Source organism: Prinia subflava, chromosome 1 (assembly GCF_021018805.1).
Source record: "Prinia subflava isolate CZ2003 ecotype Zambia chromosome 1, Cam_Psub_1.2, whole genome shotgun sequence".
Lineage (NCBI taxonomy): Eukaryota > Metazoa > Chordata > Aves > Passeriformes > Cisticolidae > Prinia > Prinia subflava.
This window is the reverse complement of record NC_086247.1, coordinates 22,415,275-22,437,508: the sequence shown is the minus strand read 5'-3', so window position 1 is coordinate 22,437,508 and position 22,234 is coordinate 22,415,275. Positions and strand designations below refer to the sequence as shown.

Sequence of the window (22,234 nt, the reverse complement as noted above, 5' to 3'; positions counted from 1 at the left end):
CCGCTTTCCTCCTTCACAATCCCCTTGCTCTAATTATTCCTTCCAAAGTTTTGTTGAGTCCTCCTCAAACATCCCAAACCCTCCTGTTCTTGTTTGCCCCTTCTTATCAGTTACAAACTCCAGGTGACCGTGTCCAAAGCTCTTCAATGGCCCATCAGTCAGTAACCTGACACTTTTGGGTTTTGTCATTGTCTCTCTTGTCCCTTTTCCACCAGGTTTGCATCTGTGTGCCCTTCCCCTTGTATTGCAATCTCGCTTAATTTATTGCCACCTCTGCTTTGAAAAGGTCAGCTCCTTGGTCAATAGCCGTCATGAAACAGATGCTCTCACCTTCCACGAGGCATGCATGCACTCATCTCCAACTTTCCTACTCTCTGGTACTAAAGGACAAGGTTTCTCAAGGTTACCAGTGAGACAGTCCAGACCCCACGGTTTGTGATCTTCCTTTGGCCCCTTGAATATTTGTGAATAGTGATGTTTCATTTTACAAGAATTTTAGTTTCATTTTTTGAACATAAATCTTGAAAATATTTGGCTTATGCATAGAATCTAGTCAAAATTGTAAGTTCAATGCTAAGTGGCTTTTCTTTTTATACACAAAAATCTCTGCCAACCCCTTGCCAGTTTTAAAAGGACAAACTAAGAACAGAGGTTATGTAAAGTTTCTACTTAAAGTATTTTTAATTTAATTTACTATAGTGGCTTTATAAGCAGGGATAAAGCATAGTTAGAAATGTTCTAACTGTGCCAAGTTAGCTTTTATCTTGAAGTTCCTGTTCTGTGCAGATGTATGAAATAATGAAGAGCCCCAAAGCAACCATATAGGGAAGCATTGGTGTAATTTCCAATGTTATATTTTGATGATAAATTGTGGAATTTGGTAGCAAGCCAAGAGGAATGGCAGTAAATAAATTATGCTTTGGGTCAGGGTAGACATACAGACCTCCTGACAGCATTTTCTTCATAATTTCATCTGGAGGGTAATGCAAACCTCAAATAATAAAACACGAAAAGTCAGCTGCTTGGTAGGAAATTGAGCTCAAATCTGCATCAGTGCTGGAACACGCAGGACTGGGTCCTTCCTCCTAAAGATGCGTGTCATCTTCATCAATCATCAGGGCATTGACTGCAGGCAGTGGCAATGAGCTTAGCGTTACCTCGTGTATCACTTACACCGGGAAATTCCAGCCGCCCCAATAGCAGTAAATTTGGGAGCTGATTACGAGGGCACTGAGCAAGAAATAAATGTTCAAGGCTGCACAGTTTGGGGTAAACTCAAAACATCCCATGACCTCCTCCGATAATATCTTTCCTTATAGAGAAATGGAGTTTATTTCTGTTGCTTTGCCACTCGGGAACTGCGAGGCGAGCTACAAGCTTTGCCAAGGCAGTGCCGAGCCGTGGGCCCTCCCCGGGCCCGCTGCAGCCAGGGGCGGGGAGCGGCCCCGGGCAGCGCTGAGGCGGCGGCGCTGAGGCCGCCTGCCAGCCCGCCCAACCCGGACCCCGCGGCCCGAGCCGGCTCCGGGCTGTGCCTGCGGGTACAGGTGTCCGCAGGCGCCGCAGAGCTTCCTCCGCCCGCCGGGGCCGGGCCGGGCCGTCCTCTCGGTCCCGCCCGCCGGAGGGGCGGCCCCAGCCCGGCCCCGCCCCGCGGAACGCCGCGGACACAGCGCGGAGCGGCGGAGCCCCGAGGAGCCGCCGAGATGCTGAGCTCGCCCTGGGCGCGCTTCTACTCCAACAGCTGCTGCCTCTGCTGCCATGTGCGCACCGGCACCATCATCCTCGGCGTCTGGTACCTGGTGAGTGAGTCCCTCGCTGCGGGCGCTCGGCGCCGGCTGCCGGGCAGTGTGAGGGCTGCTCCGTGGATGGGGATGCCGATCGCAGCGGCTCGGGCTGCCCGGGCGGGGTTGGGAGGGAGCCGCGTTGTTGGAGCAGCGTCATGCGCTCACCCCGGCGGGCTCGGGTACAGGCTCTCCGAAACTGGGGCATGAAGCGTGTGCGTGCGCAGGGGTCAGGACAGCGGGGCAGGGAATGATACTGTGAACGGGCGGGCTCCACAGGGTCTCAGCCAAAAGGCAGTGTGGGGGTTGAAAATGTGATGAGTGAAGACCCCTGGAGGGAGCGTTTTCCCCCATGTTTCGGGGTGGTCTCAGGCCGGGGCTGGCTGCAGCACACGGGCCCCGCCGGTGCATTAGCTGCAGCAAGGCTGCCCGCCCCTTGGACACAGCGCGCAGAAAATCGTGTCTTATCATCTCTGGTCGCTGCTTCATGAAGCGGTCGGGTGTTCTTGTCACTGCTGTCCCCTGTGTGGCAGGTAATCGCTCGGCAGTAGTGTTTTGGTCAGCCTGGTAGGGAGCTGAAACCTTCCAGGCAGCTCTTCGCAGGTACTAGAAAGCAATCTTTCGTCTGCCAGGATTATGGGACATGAATGAGGAATCTGCCCTGGAGGCACGCCGGGTTACCATCGGTAACCAAAGGCTCTTTGACACCCAGCTATTTGGCCTGGGGAAAGACTCGGTGAGGAGAAGCCACCTTAAGCCCTCAGTTCCTCTCTGACAATTGTTACTCCATCCTTTGCAATGTGGGAAGAGCAGATTTCCCAGAGCTGGTCCAGCCACAGTCGCCGAGTTTTCGGAATAAAAAGAGCTGCTTGTTTGCTGTAGGTAACGTAGCTGCGCTTCTCAGCTTGCTCAGTCTCTTGGTGTGAGGAGTCAGTCTCCGTCTGATGGCAAGGCTGTGCAGAGCTGTTTGCCAAGCATCGTTTTTCAAATGATTGCAGACGGAAGCAGATTAGACCCAGGCTTATTTGCTAACTACCGAAATTCCCTGCAGAAGCAAGTGAAAAATGCAGGGCTGGCCTCCACTGTAGGACAGCTCATTAAATAAATTCAACCAGCGTAATTAAAAAACCAGGTTGACATTTATGTCCTAGAAATCATATAAAAAGTTCTATGTCCTGTAAAATATGTATTTCACCACTGATAAAATTGTGCATTAGGTGAACCATTTCGTGCTCCTGGTTTAATAAAAAAATACAGTTAATGGCAACATCTACGGCCTGTAATATCTACAATACTGACAGTATTGTAAATACTGTCCTCTCTGCCTGGCTTCAGTTAAGTTTTGTTAAGTTGTAATATGACCTGAAAGCTTTTGAACATTTCTTCTAGGGTGCTTATTATTTCTTTCTGCCTTCTGCTGAATGAAGCCTTTTCACATTGGCTCCACAGAGACAGAGATTCAGATATTTTAGCTGTTAGTGGATCTAAACTTATCTGAGGAAGAGGGAAGTGCATCACCTAGGCTTGGATGCAAGGAAAAGCCTGATAGCTTTTTAGACTGTTACCTAATCTGTTATAAACATTTAAATACCAGTGGGCCAGTTTCACATAGTATTTTACTGCAAAATCTGGTTTTAAATTTCCTTTCCTGTGAGCAGGTATTTCCTGATTTACACCTCTTGCTTCTTTCGCTTTCATAAATTTTCAGGGTAGATTTAGAAATTACTTCAAACTGATACGGTACACATTTCTTTCTGTGTTTTCTTCCCTATTGAAAGTATTTGAATTTTAAATTTAGTAATTAAGAATAGATATTTAGGTGCAGGTAGATAATAAATGTTAAACCTTTTTGATAGCTTACTATGTTAGGAAACAATAAGTAAGGAAGGAGTAGCTCCTTGAATGAATGGCCCTGGTTGAAAGATCTGGTTGACAAAGTCATATACAAAAAGATTTCTTTGGCTCAGAAGAATAGTTATGGTTTGGTTACCATGTGCTGTTGAGGGTTATAAAAATAGATGTTGTCCTGGTGGCATTTTTTTTCTCTGCGTGCATTTTGGGTGATTGCGTTACTCCAAACCACCCATAACCTATGAGCATTACTTCAAAGTTCAAAAACCCTCTCTGATTTTTTGGCAACACCAACATGTATTCTATACTTTCTTTGCCATTATTCTTTACAGGAGATTACTTGAGGAAAAACATCGACCTAGAGAACAAATAGTTTTCTTGTTGCTTTTTCATTTCTCACTGCCTGTGAAGTGTAAGTTTTATTTATTCTATGACCATGAATACAATGACTGAGTAGCAGAGGCATATGAAGGAGGAAAAAGCAGTAGCTTAAAAGTTCTGGCATAGTTTTAACACGATATTTTCACATGTTAAACCAGTTTTGAGTCAGCCTAATTTCAGGAGGCAGAATTCAATGTCTGAATAAATGGAGAAAAAATAGAGGCTGAGATGGAATCCATCATCCCATAGCGACCCTCCCAGAGCCATGCTGTGCATTGGGAGTTGGAAAGGTGTTGATAATTCACCAGTGTTTTGGCTGCTGCTGAGCAGTGCTGGCACAGCAGCAGTGCTGTGTCTCAACATTCCACACCCCATCAATAAGCTGAGGGCTTTTTAGTTTTAATGTTTTAACTGGGTGTTTGGGGTCCTACAAATGGCGAGGAGAGTGGGAAGCCGAGTGCATGTGGAGTCATCTGTGCTGCTATTGAGGGAGTTTTCCCACAGAAGTAAGGGGCAGGAACAGTGTTCTTTTCCAACACAAGCACAGCAGCCACAGACACTTACAATGGTCTCATAATGTATCAATAGCTGGGAAATGAATATTTAACTTTGCTCTATTTTAGAACATAATGGATCTCAGAATACTAACGTTTCTATAGCTCTTGTGTTTCAGTAGTTTCTTCCTGGCAGAGCCATTGATACTACATCTAGAGTGATGTAACACACCATGCATGATATTGCAATATAGCATGATAATGCAATATACATACTGTCACTGAGCACTGAGGTGCTTCAGTGGAAAAAGTAAATTGTAAAGAAAGTTTGGAGTAGCAGGGGAAATTTCCTGGAAAGAATGTCTAATGTGGCTGCAGAATAGCCCACCCTTCAGGAACTAGTGTGCTGCCTTGGGGAGAAAAGCTTAACAAGGGGTGCTGCAATGTTAAATACAAACGTTATGCTGCAGATTAAAATGTCAGTAATAGGGCTGGCTGGGGGTAATGTTCATTTCAAACCTGAGAGCCAGTTTGGCTTGGCTGGTTATTAATTTTTAGGTTTTTATTTGAGATGGACTGTACACTTCTCTGTATTATAACATGAAATCAGAAGTCACAATAGTAACGCAGAAACATTTTGGGACACAAAAGTCTTACAAGTGTTGTATTTAAAAAAAAACCCCAACAAAACAACTAAAACTAGACAGTCACTTCCAACAGCTTGATTTTGTCACTGTTGTTCAGGGCAGTGACAATGCTGAAATGAGCCAACTTCAGTTCTGATCTCCAGCGGGTGCTGGAGTCCAGGGGAAAACTGGCATTTCTGTTTCCAAGTGACCCAGTCAGTGCTGGTGAGTCAGAATAACAACACCCCTGTCAGTGACAGCATTTATAAACACAGCGGGTCTTCTTCCTGAGGAAATGAGTTCCTTGTCTAAAACACAAAGAAGGAACAACATCAGATATGCTGACAGTGTCATGGAAGGATTTTCCACTCTCCTGGCAGTGGCAGCAGGGTTTCTGCACACCTTGCAGATCCACTGACACCATCTGGGATAACAGGAATTCTGATTATTTCTGATTGACTTTGGCGGGGAGGAGATGAAATTGTAAGGTATCAGTTCAAAAACATGAACCATAGAAGAAAGAACCTTCATTTTTGAGCTGTGTGTGCCCAGTGCCTCCTGCTACCTGCCTCAGTGCAGCTGTTCCCTGGGCACAGGCTGCTCCTGCCCGTGGTCCCACAGTTCCCCGGGAACCCCAGGAGCTGCTGCCCTCCCTCTGCACTCCCTGAGGTCCTGACAGTGAGAGGCTAAAAATAAAAGCTAATGGAAGGCTGAGAACCTTTTATAACCACAAGTTATCGAGTTGCGTGGCTCTCACTGAAGGATGTATGGTAAGAACATAAATAGAGCGAGCTGAAGGTTTTAGCCAGGTTAAATGCTTGAGCTGCTATTTGTGGAAAGTTCAGCATGAATTGCTAGTTGTGGCATTTCAGTTCTGGATTTTTTTGAATGTACTGTTGAAAGCATGTCTAATATCTATGTCTGTCCCAGTCATTTTCTTTAAATAATGGGATTGACTCCTAATGATGATAAAGTATACTGGTAGTAGATTTATATTGCAAAGCAAAAGAAAAGCACAACGTGCTATGGTTTCATTGATTTAAGGTTGAACACCCTGACAAGATTGGTAGAGTGCCCTTGATCTGATGTCAAAAAGAGAACGAAAAAATGTATTTTGTGACTAGGCCACATTTGTGTCCTGTTATTTTTCAAGCCTCATGCAAAACAACATGTATGGCCATGTGCTTAAATACCAGTTAGAAGATTTCAGTAATCTTGGCTTACTTGGCAGGGGGTAGAGATCAGCAGTGACTGCTCATGTAAACAAAATATCCCTGCACTGGATCCTTCCAAGCTGCTCCATCTGCACTCCTGCAACCTTTATACTGTCTGTGACTACTGACATCAGCAAACAGTTGTAACTGAGGGTCACTTGAACAGGGTGTAAAGGCTCTTTTAGGAGAAAATCAAGAAATTCTAAGAAGCTGTTCTTGATTATTTTCAAACCTGTGAGAATCAGGAGATTTTGAAAACTGAAAAAGGAACTGAAGTTGTGAAAAGAGCAACATTGCACAATTAGAAAGCCTGATGTGTTATCTCAGTGTCAGGTTCTGAGAATTTTCACGTATACAAATATGAGGCTTTGTGTTTTACTTAAAAAATTAGCTTGCTTTTTTTTTTATATGGAATGAAGTGGGCTAAAAATAAGGGATTTTCAGCTTTATGTCTGTATGAAGGGTCATAGTAGCCAGCTCACTGAAGGCTCATTTCCTTCATATCATCCAAGGATGTCGCTTCCCATGTTGTGCCAGTGTGCTAGAGCTGGGGGTTGGGTGGGATTATGCTGCAACACCACCTTTACCACCTCCAGTGACAGTCCAGTACTGGTGGCCCTGGGGAAAGAATTCTTGCAGAACCAGGCCTGCTGTGGACTCATCAAGTGTTTGCCCCTCCGTGGCCGAGACCTGGGCTGTATATTCAGGGGAAAGAGCTGGGTGGTGCCAATGACATTGCTAATTTCCATCCCTTGGTAGGAGATGTAGGGTCAGCAGTACATAGAATTTCTCCACTAGAAAGTGATGGTGTCATAATATGAAATTACTTGAGATTCCCAATTCTTCTAATAGAAATGGCTGAATTGATTAAATATTTATGTCCCAAGTGCCATGTCTGTAGAATGATCATTAGTTTTTCTACTGTGTACTTCATAAGATGGAAGTCAAGATTGTAGAAAAAAAAGCAGTAACATTCCCAAGCAACTCACTAGACTCTTCTTATGCACATACTTGCTATTGAGGAGAGAGGAGAGAAAACTTGGAATTCATTATGAATAAAGGGGAATATGAACCTTACTTTTAAAGGTTTCCCTGATGATTGATGTACATGTTGAATATCCAACTGAGACTGGAGTCAGAGGAGGTTCAGGGTATATGATCTTGGACTAGATCATATCCATTTTATTATCTTCAAGACCAGGGTAAATACAAGGACCTACTCAGGTCCTGTATGGTATTTTCTTAACAAACTGAAAGCACGTGTATGCATTTCAGGTATGTCATAGCACAGAATAAATGATGTGCAGTAAAAGATTCCACAGCTTGTGGTAAAGTTGTGAAGTAGGTATGTTTATTCAGTGCTAGGCACACGGGGATCACTTCTCCAAAGGCATGTGCGCTTCCTTGATTTTCCTTTGGCTATTTATCTTCTGAAATGTTACATGTGCAATAAATTCCACAACACGCCTATACATATTCATTACCTAGCCCCACCTAGCCTCGCTTCGTATTAAAATGAGCTAGAAAATTCTTGTGGTTGTGCAGCCCTCTCTGGTGGTCGTGGGCAGGGGTCTTCTGATGAAGTAAGAATTCTTCCTCCCAGTGTTCACTATTTGACTCCTACTTCTGGGCAGGTGCAGTAGGGATTTGGCTGATTCCCAGGTCAGTTTGTCCTGGCCAAAACCAAGAGCCTGGTTCTTGCTGACTTCAAAGACCACAAGTTCTGCTTTACTGGGTTTTTACAATACCTAGGTCCTGCTTGGGTGAGTTTCACCAACATATATCTTATCCCTATCATTTATACCTAGCAACCAGCTTAGTAGCTAAATTCCTGTGTGTTCTGGTACAAGTTGTTTCTTTACTTCTACAAATCTGCCTCTACAAAATTGTATCATAAAGACCAATAATGATCATTACTATGAACAAAATGACCTTATCTGAAGGACCTTCTCAGTAACCACATTCTGATTGTAACTTCTAACAGTTATTAGCTTCAAGAATGGCATGAGGAGAACTCCTTAAAGAACTCTTCCTTGCTATGCACAAGTTCAGGTTGGTTTCTGCACTGCAGGACCTTATCCCATTTTTTTTCTCATTCATGCTTCAGGCCCTCTTCAGTTGAAATACAAAATAAAGGAATGTATGGGAGGAATTTAAATGGCACAATCAATAAGATAGCTTGCAAAGAGCCTAATCACTCACCTGTATGTGACAGAATCCATCCCTGAACAGGCCAAAAAGGTTATCTGAAGAAAGGATGGATTCATTGGTACACAATATCCCAGGTTACCTGTGCTTTCTGTTCTAGATTAAAATAGCCGGATTTGTGTTTCCTGTGCTGCAGAGAGAAGTAGAAGCAGCATTTTATTAGTCTGTCCTAGACTGTCATACATCAGTAAGACATTAAAACATTTATTAGACATGTTTTCTTGAAAAAACCTTTTAGGTCCCTTTTAGGAGGGATAAAAAAGACATTCTTGAAAATGTCTTTTGGACAGCCCTTGCACTTACTGATATTAGTCTGTGACACAACACAGGGATCTATGAAAATGTCTTTAAGCTGTAATCCCCTAACATAGGCAATTTTTCTTATATCCCCAAATACCATGGTAAGATATTTCACAGAGTATGCAATCATTGCAATGACTGCTGATAATCTGCATCAGTTGTCTTGATAATGACACAGTTGTCTCATGTAATCAGTACAATTATCAGCTCAGAAACTGCAAACCTTTGTAAAATACCCTTTTTTTCTTATTAAGGCTTTCAATTGGATAATAAATTCCCTCCAGTGGGAAAACAGATGGTTAGTTGTAAGAGGAGCAGAGTTTACATGAATGCTTGTTGAAGGAAAGAATCCCATTAAGAGTTCAGTATGCTATAATTACATTTGGGTTTTTATACAAAAAAATCATGAATATATTTATAGAAAGGAGAGGAGGTATTACATTAATCAAGTAAAATGTGTTTGGAAGTTCTGTTGAAGGTTAATATGTATCTCCTAGTGAGCCAGAGGAGAACACGTTAAGCTTCCTAAACTGATTGTTGATTAGACTGACGTCAGTGAAAATGCAATTAGTCTTACATATTCTTGGACATATGGAACGGATGTTGCAAAATAGCCAGGAATTAATTTCCTTGATTGCTTTCTTTTTCTCTTGTTTTATTGTTAGGCTTGTGCTTTGACTGTAAAACTCTGGAAGTTTAAAGTGGCCAAGGCTTGAAAATGTGCAGGGCAATTTCTGTGCCGTTTTCAGCAGGGCTGGAGGTATAAAATCCCAAATCTCCAAACAGAATAAGAAGCAAAACCCCACACTTGTGTCTGAAGGTGTGAGAGAGTGCTCCTGCTCAATGTGAGGTGAATTGCTAGGGAGGCATCAGTGAAGCATTAATGTGGACTTGAGCCTGTTGCACTGTTCTTGGACCTCCTGTGGGTCAGCTCTTTTTCAGGTGTCTGCAGTCAGCGCTAACTATTGTCATCTTGGTACTCAGCCTTGAAAGGGGGTTTGAGAGTGCTGTGACTCTTTCTCATTTTGTTGCTGGCATGTGCTGAGCAAGGTCTTGTTCTATTCAGATACATTAAGCTGCCTGAAACAGGACAAATGCTTTTGGCAGAAACACAGGTTTGTGGGAGATTTTCACCTTGCAGAGATGCATTTCCCAACAGTGAAACAGCTGTGGCCAGGCAGACAGGATACACGTGATCGTGTTCTTTACTATTTCAGTAATTACCTGTACTGTACCATCCTTCCATTTCTTTCCTGTGTAACTAAATCCCTGCCTGGGGTGCAGAGTGCTTCAAGGGTGCAGTCACTTTTATGGCTTCTGTGGATATTGCCTGTGGTGGCTACATAAGAATAATGGATCGATGATTTGGTGTGTTTTGGTGTTGATTTTTGTTAGGTTGGTTTTTTAATGAAGTGATCATATGTGGCCTGCTGTCAAAACCAGAGCACAGTCCTCTCAGCTGTGCAGTGGCACGTCCAGAGAGGCTGGAGGGGACTCTGAGCACGGGCAGCGCTGTGGGCTGCTGTGGGTGTGGGATCCATTGTGGGACACACAATGGATACCAGGGCCAGGGGATACCTGGACAGTCCAGCCCAGGTAAGCAGCTACAGCGATGTTGCCTGGGCCATCCTCCATCACAAGTCCGCACAAAAGTCTCGGTCTGTGGGAGCTGCCACAACTCGCATCACAGTCACACTTCAGCATATCTGCCCTCAAGCTTTCACAGTCACCTGCAAGGCTCAAACATGCATTTTTGGAAGTCAAGGACAAATGTAGAAACCAAACAAATCCCAGTTGAACAGCCGTTTTTCTAATAAGGTTTTATTGCATACCAATTCTTTGCTCCACTGCATCCTGAACCAACATGACCTTTAGGAGAAATTGTGAGCTGATCTGGCAATAATATAATTGTATATGTGATTATATTTCCCCATAAATATTTCCCTAGAGGTCTTACTGGGCAGAAGACTTCAGCAGTCATTTTCAGGACTTTCTTTAAATACAATGGGAAAGTAACAAAGACTCCACTGATAAATTTGTATACAAATAGCTTATTTCCTTAAACCAGGAAAGGACTGAGATTAAATAATGCTACAATCCAGTTATTAAAATTATGAAAGAGATGCCTCTGCCCAAATTAAGGGGCAAGGAAGACCATATGCCAAAGTCAGTAGTACGGATTTTATTTAAAAGCAAATGGGAGGTAGAAAGAGATAGAAAGAAATAGAAAAAGGAGGGGGGAGGAGAAGAAGAGAGTAACAGAGAAGCAGATTAAGCAGAAAATACCACCACTCCATGGATCCTGATGGTGTCCCATTGATCCTGTTCTTGTGGTCTTCTTGGTGGTAAGGGTCCCACAAAACACAGAGTTCAGTGCATTCATACACACTCAGGCCGGGTGGGAATGCCAGGGGCTTCCCCTTCAGGAACAAGTCTGACGCTGTCTCTTGCAACACACTCTGGAGCAGTTGGATCTCTTTGCATCACGTGCAGTGCTCTGGTGCAAGGCCTCAGTAATGGGTCTGGGGAGCACTTTGGGGGTCTTTGATGGGTTATGACACCCCCTCAGCTGCCTCATGTGAGTGTCCCATGGATATGGCCTTTCCGGGGTGGGGGGTTTTACAGCCGAGCTGTTTGTGTAAGAGAGGATGGGTGTTCTCTGTCTCTGACCTGAGGTTATGCCACACACCCAAAACTCCTCCTCCCCCCTTGACTAGGGAGGAGTCTGTGCAAACCTGGCCTCAGCAGATGGGTCTGTGTGCTGTGGCCACCCCCACCTCAAATCCATCCAGAGCTGATTTTCAGGATAACCACTGGGTATGGCTTTCTGGGGGATACTTTATTCTCCCTCAGCCTTGTTTGCTTCTCCCCAGATCTGAGGTGATAGAATAATCGTGTCACCTTTATCTTATCTCAGGTTCCATTAGGCAGCTTGATTCACAGTCCCAAGTTCCCCTCAGGACGGGAGGGCTTTGGTGTTGCAGCTTCTTTGTACAGTTTTGCCATAATGGGCAAAAAGTCCTTCATAAAAATATGTAAGCCACAAACCATAACATTTCAGTCTCTCACAAGTACATAACAAATTAAACTCTATCTCTAGGAAGGCAGAAACCTCTCATATGCATATTGCACAATCTGTCCATCTATTTTTTTTAATAAATTTAACCATTACCATATTTCAGTAATAACAGACCTCTTGTGGTTTGGGTTTTAAGCCTGTTAAATGCTGGCAGTAGGCAGTAGTTGAGTCATTTGTATAGAAGAGTGCTGATAAATTATTCTGTACTTCCTATATCAATTTAATCAGCATAGTCTTTAAAGTTCAGTGTTTAGTGTCATAGCAATCAAAGCTGAAATTCTCTATAAAGTCTGATTGAAATGTTTTATGCAGCTTTCTATTATACAGTCTCTATAATGTGGACTTTGTAATAAGCTAGTCTGAGCCTGCCTGGATGATTCTTTGTCTTGTCATAAGTAGTATGGAAAAATAGTGACAGAATTGCAGACTCTACCCTATCTTCTCCAAATTAAAGAATATGAAAACGTTATTGCTACTTCTGACCTGACTAATGCTCTCCCTATTCCAGTGCAGTATTTCAGATAGCAGCCAGAACCATGCTTTGAGAAACCACACAGGGAGAATAAACAACTTATTCAGGGACAACATTTTCTTTTATGTAATGTTAAGGTTGGGCAGTCACCTGAAGCAGGAAGGCTTGTATTTTGTTTTTAAGATCTTTTGTGTTATGACTAAACACTTGCATTTCCTTAATAAATAGCTCATCCTTTTCTGAATTCCTTCAACCTTTTGGCTTCAGTAATAATGCCTGATAATGAGTTTCACTGGTCAAAGGAGTGAAAGATTCCCTTTTAACCCAAGTTCAAGTGTCCCTCTTTCTGTTTCCCTTCAGGCTGTTATGTTCCATTAGATGAATGTGTCTGGGTGTCTAACTTGGACCACTCATTAAATTGTGCATCACTAACACATCTGCAGCTTGTCCCTGAGCACTGGAAAGTTGAAACATTTTCATCAGTATGAGGCAGAAGGCTTACCCGGCAGAGAAAAGAGAGAGGTGTCTGCTTTGACAGCTGGGGTTCTCCTGCTTCTCCACTCCTGGAGTTCAAGCCGGTGGCTGTGGTTTGCTCAGATGGAGCTCCTGTGCCCTGAGAGGGAAAGAGATTGAATCACTGCTGTGAGACTTGTCAAGAAACTTGGGTACACAGAAGGGACATCTTGTTTCTTCATGTGCTATTTGCCTGTTCTTCACAGCACTCAGCTTAAAACCTTTATTGTTAAAATTGCCTCCTTGTTTCTTTTTCAGTCAAAGTCCAGAAAAAGCCCCCCCAATGAGCACTAACAAACACAAAACTCTGCTTAACAGGGGGAGACAGAGAACAGACAGAAAAATCTTCCTGTATGGGGCAATAAACCTTAATTCATTATCTACACTAACGAGAAGTTTGGGAAAGGCACCCCAGACAGTTCAAATCTACCCTGAGCTAGTTATACTGAACCTGATTATTTTTCCTTTGTAGAATTTTTTTGTCCTTTTGATGAACAAAAGTGTTCTTGCTTTTATTAATATCTTTTATGTCTAAAGAAAAAAATGAATATGTAAAGCACATGCCTAATGAGAATGGGGAGGTAGATAGTGCGAATTAGACATTGAGATACTTAAATAGACATTTTCCATACATTCTTACTTTTTTCTGATAGTAATACTGACTTCAAATATCCAAGTGCTAGAAAATACTCTTCTGTTTAGTTTCAAGGAGCAAAAGTAGTTTAAGACTGATGTTTTTTTTCTATCATTCCTGTGGAGAACAGGTACCTAGACTCATAAAATTGCCTTGAGTTTTTTGGAGACAAGCAGAGGAGATGGTGCGTGGGTTCTGCTTGACATTTTCTAAAGTTTTACTAAAAATGTTTAGGATTTCTTACTACTAAAATTAACGTACTTGGCAATTTGCTTCCTTAGTATCTCTGTAGAGGACAACAAACTAAACCATGCCAATTTTGTGGGATATTTAAAAAATGCCAGAACTCTGTGTGCCAGTTTCTACATATGGCTGGGCTTCACAGTGTCATGAAACCAGCCCTGGAACTGTAAAAGGGGCACAGACAGGGAGTTAGTTCTCCTCCAGTCCTGAGATTTAAGGAGGGTGCTTAAGTGGATCTCTCTTGAGTTCAGTGAGGCTGAAAACAGTCACAGAGTTGAAACTGTAGGAACACCTTTTGCCACCCATAACATTCAGACTGCTACATGCATGGATTCAGTCATAAATTGAACCCTCAATAGAAATAAAGCTGGGAGAGGCTCTTCTTTTTTCCTGTAAATATAGTTATCTCTCTTCAATGCATTAAAGCGTCTTTGGATAACTGTAGTAGAATATTTGTAGAGGGGACCCTGTAGATTCAGTAGAAACATCACTGTATTTTTAGTGCAGCGTATTGATTTGAAATGAGCATAATATTTCCTTTTCTAAACTCCTTTATCAAAGCTATTTTATTTTGACTCTTGACTGAAAGCCATTGTACCTCCTGGCCATTCTTTCAATGTTTGCAGACATTTATGTAAGTTGCTGGTGAAAGCATTTCTCTGTCTGCTTGAGTTAGAGATCATCAGTAGATCGGTGTTAATGGTATGCTCTTAGGAGCTACTGGAACTAATTTTATTTTAGAAAAGCTGGGATAGATAACATACAGCTGCATTTCTACAAAAGGTTTGAAATTATAGTGATATTTGTTTTCTGATCATCTGTTGCTGCAGTGGTTTCTCACACCTCTCCCCTGCATTTTGTTCCCATGGGCCACCACAGTTCACTCCTGACCTTTGTAACAAATGGCATGGAAAAAGTCTGAAATTTTAGTGCATTATATAGTTTCTGGATGCTGCCTGTGGAAGACATAAGATTGTGTCCTTGCATCCTAAACACTGGACATTCTCTCCAGCAGAACTGCCTCACACTGTGCTTAAGCTGCTGGTTCTTTATCACAGTGCAGGGGGAAGCAGCAGCAGCAGCTGGTGATGCCAGTCCCAGTCTCATCCTCCGCTGCCTGTCTTGTTCATGCCTGCATGCACCTTCCCCACACAATTGTTGCTGTTCACAGTATCTTCTACTCAAATCTGAAATGTTTTGTACGATGAGAACTCCTATTATAACAGGAGTTATATAGGGAACTCCTATAATAACAGGAACTCCTGTTACTGCTCCAATATTTGGATGTCTCTTCCATAGTGTTTCCTCTTTCCCCTTGGCTTCATACATTCTGTGGTCGCTATAAAGCTATTTTCCTCTCCTTGAGAAAGACATTGATTAAAAAGTGGATGTAATTCTATCTGCCTGCCAAAGAAGTAAGATTCTGGGATTTTTAAAAAATAACTATTTCATTTCCATACCTGAATAAGAAGACAGTTGGGCATTTTTAGGACTTTCTGTTGGATCTTTGTCCAGTGTGCTGTTAGGGCACTCTGAACTCATCCTGCAGGGACTGAGCCCAGAAGCAGAGCTGGGGCTGATTATGGGGTTCACCAGCCCCCAACAGGGCAGGTGATAAACCAGGGGGTCCAACCAAAAGCAGAGAGCACTGGGACACAACTGGAGACAAGCTGCAACATGCATTACAGTGTCCACCCAGGAAGTGTGGCTGGAGGCTGATGTGTTGTACCACTGGGACAGAGACTGATGACCCCTGGCTGACTTGGATGGGGTCCTGGGCCATGGGCAGGGGTGTGGAGAGGCCCAGATGGGACTGTGTGGGTCAAATAAAGCCTGTAAGTGTCCCTGGAGCTCCTCTCCTGAGCCCCGTTAGCACTGGGGCTGCAATCAGCCACAGGACCCAGTGGTCACACTTCTGACTTGATAGTGCAAAGTCTTGCAATTTATTCTTATTGAACACCTGTCATGGGCAGAGTGGGAACTTCAGATAAAGTTTATTGAAGAAGCCCTCCTGTTGAGTCACAGGGTGTAGAAAGGATCCCCTTGGATTTTAAACTCCTCATAGAGGAGTCTGGGTATGGCTGGATCCAGTCTTAATCCCAGCCTTTGTCAACAGTTTGTGTCTAAAGGATTATATAGGTATAATTGAACCTTTGTACAGCTTTATCCCACAGGATAAACAACAGCAAACCAGATATATTTAAATAAATAAATATTTTTTTATTATTGTAATGATTAGATATAACTATCTTAATCAGAATTATTTACTACACAGTATAGGAGCTATAACAACTATTATAGCAGACCATGAGGCAATATTGAAGCAATTGTATTAAAGCTAGCAAAATAATTTATTAATTGATATTTAATTATTATTAACAGGTTGATTTTACCCATATCAATGACCATGGGCCAGTTTCTTTCACTCAGCCTTGAAAGGTAACCTTGAAGAGCATCCCCACTCAAGGGAGTAGTCCCCATACATGCCCTCGCAGAAGGGGCATGGTAGAAGACCCTGCTGTTCAAGTTTGGGACTGGGTGATTGACTGTCAGCCATTACGTCTCCAGGCCAGCTGTGCCAGCTCAGCAGCTTTAGATAAACTATCAGCAGTGTCACTTTTTTGTTTCTTTATCCTTGTATTTTACCAGGTCTACCACATTTTCATCTTGCTATCAGAATGTTTAACTTGGGGATTGAGTCAGACTTGGTTTCCACATTGTTCAACACTGAAGGCAGCATGAATCTCCCTTCTTCGTTTACCACTGATAGCTTTGCAAATAGGGCACTGATCAAGTTATTTTACCCCATTCCAGGGAGAGCATCCTGCTACAACCACACTGCTCTATGGCCATGGACATGTTTCAGTTTCTCCATCCAAAAAAGGAGGACATTGCGTCTCACTGGGAAGTTACAGGGTTTAGCGGCTTCCTTTGCATAATTAAAATGCTTTCTAAGCATTGCTAATTGGTTGTTACAGTATTTGTTGCTGAAGAAATGTGAAACATCTTGAAGGAAATTTTGGCCCTATCAAAAGAGCACAGGAATCTCTTTTGCTTTTCCTACAATGGATATTTCAGCTCTCATACGGACTGCATATACCAGCAGGGAATAATTTTTTATGCTCTTGTCCTTGATTGTGTGTCCTTGGAAAACATTACATCAGTAACTTATTAGACACACTTAATTTATGCATTAAAGCATTTTTTTTTTCAAAATTCAACAGTCACATCACTTTTAAAACAAAAGGAAAACCCAAATGAACACGGTACACCCAATTGCTCACACATTTGTGAGAGAAAGAGGGAGCAAACGTGTGATGGATTTCACTTGCACTGCTGACAGCACAGCTGCAAAGTGCTCAGATGATTATGAGGATCTCAAGAGAACAAACTGATAGAACAGAAAAGTAATAAACTAAAGAGCATTAGAGAGATTCCTACTGACTGCAGCAGACTTCAGATCAGGCAAACACAATCTATGTCTTATACAGAATTTAAGGCAATGCTGACAATCACATTATCTGAATCAGGACATATCCATAAGGAGAAGGTAGAGTGCATAGATCAGTATTTTATGAATTTTCATGGCTATATCTGTACCCAAAAATGTGTCTTTAAAATAGCAACACTATGCATTTATGGTTTCTTATTGCGTGGATATTTTGAGTACTCTTCTTAGGTAACATATTTATTACTGGCTTACGTCTTCTAGCTTCCCTTAAAGCAGTATAAAACAAGAACTAGGTTGCAACATGGAGTTATACATAATGTTAAAACTCAATATGATTTATGGAATGTAACTTTGAATTTTGATAGTCATCTGATGTCTTCAAACCAAGAGAAAGCCAAGACACGATCATGCTACAGCATTCCCAACACAAAGCTATTTTTCTATGTAAAAATGCAGTAATGATGATCTCCAACCTTCTCCAGTCAATCTCTACTTGCTTCTTTTCTTATTGTTCACCATGCTAACTTAAATTTTCTTTTGCTATAGTTCAGATCTGTTTACCTGGTGGATCTGGAGGAAGGTCTGTTGCCTTGTTCTTTCCTCTCCACCCTGCCTTTCTGCTCGTAAAAGACTGAGACCACCTGCCCCTACCTTTTCCTTGCCAAGCAACCCCATTTTTTCCCCTATCTGTCCTACATTCCAGATGTCTGACTACCTTCTGTTCTTGTCGGAGCCCAGGACATCCCTCTGGCCATGGTTTGGAGACGGGACAGGGCGGTCTGGGATCTGTACAAGGGTGTCAAGCAGCCTCACACAGAGCCCAGGAGGACACTGCCTCTGATCCCTGGCCATGGGAGTGAATGCCCACATTGTATGAAGAATCACAAGCCAAGAGAATTCAAAATAAGTAGTAGCTAGTTTATCACAGAGTGTAAGTGTAGAATCTAGGATTTGTAGTAAATGGGCTTGAAGATGCAAGATGGAGGAATTGGGGAGTGGTCCTTTCCTCCTTGTTCTTGCTCTTTTCCCCCATTTTCTGCTGAGTTGGATCACAAGGATTGGTTTAGAGTAGAAATGACATGTTAACATAGGTAGTGAGTATTGGTGAGATTCTGTAAATAAAAAGCACATTGTGGACAGTGGTTGGGTCAGAGAAATGGTACAAAAGGTCCAGGACTCTCCGATCTGCCCCAGTCCACCACATGTCATGCTCTGCTGGAGATGTCTTGCAGAGCTGAGAAAGAACTAAGATAATGTACTCTGCCAGGGAGGCCTGGCAAAGCTGAGAAAGAACTGAGAGATAATGAAGAATAAACAACCTTGGAAACATGCACTAGCAGAATCAGCTTGTATTCTCTGGCTCCGGTGTGAGACCTTTTGGGCAAGAGAAGCTCAGAAGCCTTATTACCTCAGGGAACAGCAACCCTGAGAAGAGGGAGAGAGAGTCCCGAAAACCTTATTATCTCGGGGAACAGCAACTCCAAGGAGAATCTCAGGGAACAGCAACCCTGAGATGCTCTGATGCATGATCCTCCCCAAGGCTTTTCCTTGTACATTTTGGAAGGACTTTGAATCCTTTCTGCAGAGGCCCATGGAGGGCAAGTGGGAGGATAGTTTATGCATCTAACACCCAGGTTTCTGCAGCACCGCCCACCACCATGTAGCCACAAAGATGAGTTTATGGGATTAACTGAGTTGTGTTCAGTTAATTCACTCTAACACCCAGACTCCTTTCTGAGCAGTTGTCACAAACTGAGTTTTTGTGCCTCACATTCTTCTGAAGTTCTTCAGAAATGTGTTTCTGTATGCTTTTTGGTGCTGAATTGTGCTCTGTTGTCTGAATTCTGCTCTGCTTGGTCAAAATAATTTTATTCTTATCTCCCAAAGTGCTTACAACTTGACATTGTCTGCAAATTAGAGAAAGGTAGAAGTTACAAATTACTTGAAATAACAAGTCTCTGAACAATACTGGAAAACCCTAATCAATATATCTTCTGTGCTGGCTGGGAATCCTTAAATCCATGATAGCTGTTCTTACAGTACAGTTACCCAGCTGGCAGTGGAATCACCTTCCTGCACATTCAACCAAACCAGGTTTTCCTTACTCATTTATGAGAATCTCAAAATGTCAAAAGGTTTGCTAAGATGCAGAGATGTTATCTACTGCTTCTGCCCGGTCCATAAGGCTGCTTAGTCTGAAAACTACTTACAGTTTGTCCTTGACAAGCCCATGGTGATGTTACTTATGACCATACAAATTTGAGGTGTTAATGGGGAGACTGCTTGATTATCTGTTCTTATTTTGTTCTTAAATCTCTCAGTCTGTCTAGAAATTCACTACATGACCTTCCTGCTTTGAAAATGCATAAACTGTGCTTGCTCTTTTCTTGTCTTGTGAACTCAATCTATTCTCAACAGTTTTCAAAGATTGCTAACAGATCTGCTATCAGCTAGACTTGATGGAATTTGCCTATCAAAAAGGATTTATCTTACCTGAGAAATTCTCTAGCCTGTTATGTCTTGAAATAACCTGTGTTTCTACACCTTCTTGTGGCTGTTAGAAACCTGTGATCAGATTAGGATGACTTTGAAGTGAGAACCAAAGCAATAAAATCCATTTTTCCAAGCGTACTGTTTTCAGCTTCTTTCCATTTTCTTTTTTACCATTTACCTTCCTAGTTTTGTAGAATGAGCTTTTAGTCTGGCTGCATTATTTCATGCTGAGGAATCTTCTTTTCTGCTATTACCTCTCTTCACTTCAGTGATATGAGCATTTTGTTCAGATTTGTTTTAAAATACAGCTCTTGGCTACCTCTGCAATCCATTCATCGCTGATACTTGACAGTCCTCTCCTACTGAATCACTTGATATTCTTGGCATTTAATTCACTTACTGCATTTCATAGCCAAGGGCTTGGTGGATGTGAATGTCCACCAGCAATGTGAGCATCAGACACGAGGCTCACATTGCCACCTCCTCCCATCTCAAAATGACTGGTGGATATGCTAACACATTTTTTAGTCTTGACTGGTTGATATGCTAACATGTTTTTTAGTCTGAAAGAGCAGTGGTAACTTTTCTGGTGTGGAATAGTTGGAATGAACAGAGGTAATGTACATTTTGTTTAATTTTCATGCTGCCACTTAGGGAAGAAGTAAGTCCTGTTTACACCAACTTAGAGAAATTCATTGCAGTGTTGGTTAAATACTACACTACACTGTACGGTTGGATAACAGTCTCTATCATAGTTGGTGTGAAACATGGTGGGCATGTGCTGCCCAGAGGTTTTTCATGGATTACTTTCACAGACTGATGCTTTTCCCTTTTTCCTCTCTGCAGATTATAAATTCAGTGGTCTTACTGATTCTGCTGAGCGCCCTGACTGATCCTGACCAGTACCACCTGACTAGTGCTGAACTAGGGGGTGAATTTGAATTTATGGATGATGCCAGTAAGTACAAATTCCCTAATTACTAGCAATCATTGCTCCAGCATTTATGTAACTGTCCTATCATTTCAGTAATTACTGTCCTTTTAATTATTGCTTCACCTTTGTATCTTACAGGTGCATTTTTATTGAGAAAGATATCATGGCACAGTTTAAATTTGTTTCCTAGTAGTAACCTTATTTGCCACCTACCTATTAGTAATCAATCCATCTGCTCTGCTGTGTCCTGGCTTGGCAGGGGCAGAGCCAGCCCTTGGCAGGAAGTTATATCCCTGAGCATGGTGCTGAAAGCCCCAGGGGAATTTTGCAGGACAGAGGGAGATCTGGGAGTCTGTGCACCTCACAGCACCACATCCCAAGTGCCTGCACATGCACAAGAACCCACACTGCTGCTCAGACAGCTGAGGTGTTCATTCATGTTGGATGTATTTGTCACCCCCCTGTGCATGTGGCATGACTTGCACAAACCTGCTTAAATAGATGCAAATACAAATACCAACTGTACAGTCAAGGCATATTAGCAATAACCCAGAGCAGTTCCTTCTCTTACTGAAAGCCATCATAGAAAATCTTAAATATAGTTTCAGAGAAGGGTAAGCTAGGCCATTTATGTCTCCTACAAAACCTTCTGTCCTTTGCAAGTGTTCCCTTGTTCCATAACTTTTTCAAATTATTTGGTGGTATATTGATATAACTATTTAATTCATATCTAGTAAAGTTTTCCCTCAATGTGATTTTGATAAAAATGTCTTTTTATTTTCATTTCTGCTCACAAGATGGTTACATTCAACATTTGTAATAGTAGTCTGAAACAATGTGTATTGCTAATCACACTGGTGTCTTTCTGCTCAGAATCCCCCCATCCACAGCTAAAGGTTCTAAGTCCTTTCCTCACTCCTACTGAAGTCAATAAAAATGTCCATAGGAGAAGCAATAGCCCCATACATGAGAAATTGCCCATTGTTGTGTTAGAGATGCTGGCTATCATTTAAGGGATGCTTATTTCCACAAGGTCTTTAATTCAGATATGCCTTGAGGGTATACATTGAATGAATGATAAGGGGTCATTGCTGCTTTATTGTGTCTTCATTGAAAAACCACCTACAACTTCCAACTAAAAATCTTTTTATATAACTGGATTTAAGAAAGTAAGGACCATAGTAGATACAGATGGGCTCCTAGCTGGTTCTGACATATTAAAACTGACTGCCTTGTCCTAATTCTCAGAGATTAACCTTGGTAATGACTGTCTGTCAGTGTGGTTTTATATAGCCAACATCAGAGGCCTGCCAGTGCCCAAGGCTTTAAAATTGTAATTCTGTTTTGTAATGCAGTAGCTGTCAGATAAAGTACATTGGGGGTTTCCATCTACACTTGAAAATTGTATTTTCTATATATTTTTATCAAGGCTTCTCAAGTGAACCCTGCAAGACTGTGAAAGGATGGCTTATGGGCCAAGCAACCTCATTTCCATTTGGTAAAGGGAATATTTCACAGGCAGTTAAATTACAAATGAACACTTGAATTAATGTCTCCTTTTAT

At 42.3% G+C, this 22,234-nt stretch overlaps 1 protein-coding gene across 1 annotated transcript in view; it reads left to right on the top strand.

Annotated features, from left to right (window-relative positions):
* Positions 1–1,621: 1,621 nt before the first annotated feature.
* LAPTM4B (lysosomal protein transmembrane 4 beta) overlaps positions 1,622–22,234 on the top strand; it is a 59,094-nt gene continuing 38,481 nt past the window's right edge. Inside the window, exons 1-2 of the mRNA XM_063390538.1 lie at positions 1,622–1,796; positions 20,584–20,695. Of these exons, the coding sequence (XP_063246608.1) occupies positions 1,701–1,796; positions 20,584–20,695 (208 nt within the window). The 5' untranslated portion in view covers positions 1,622–1,700. The remainder of the gene's footprint in view (positions 1,797–20,583; positions 20,696–22,234) is intronic.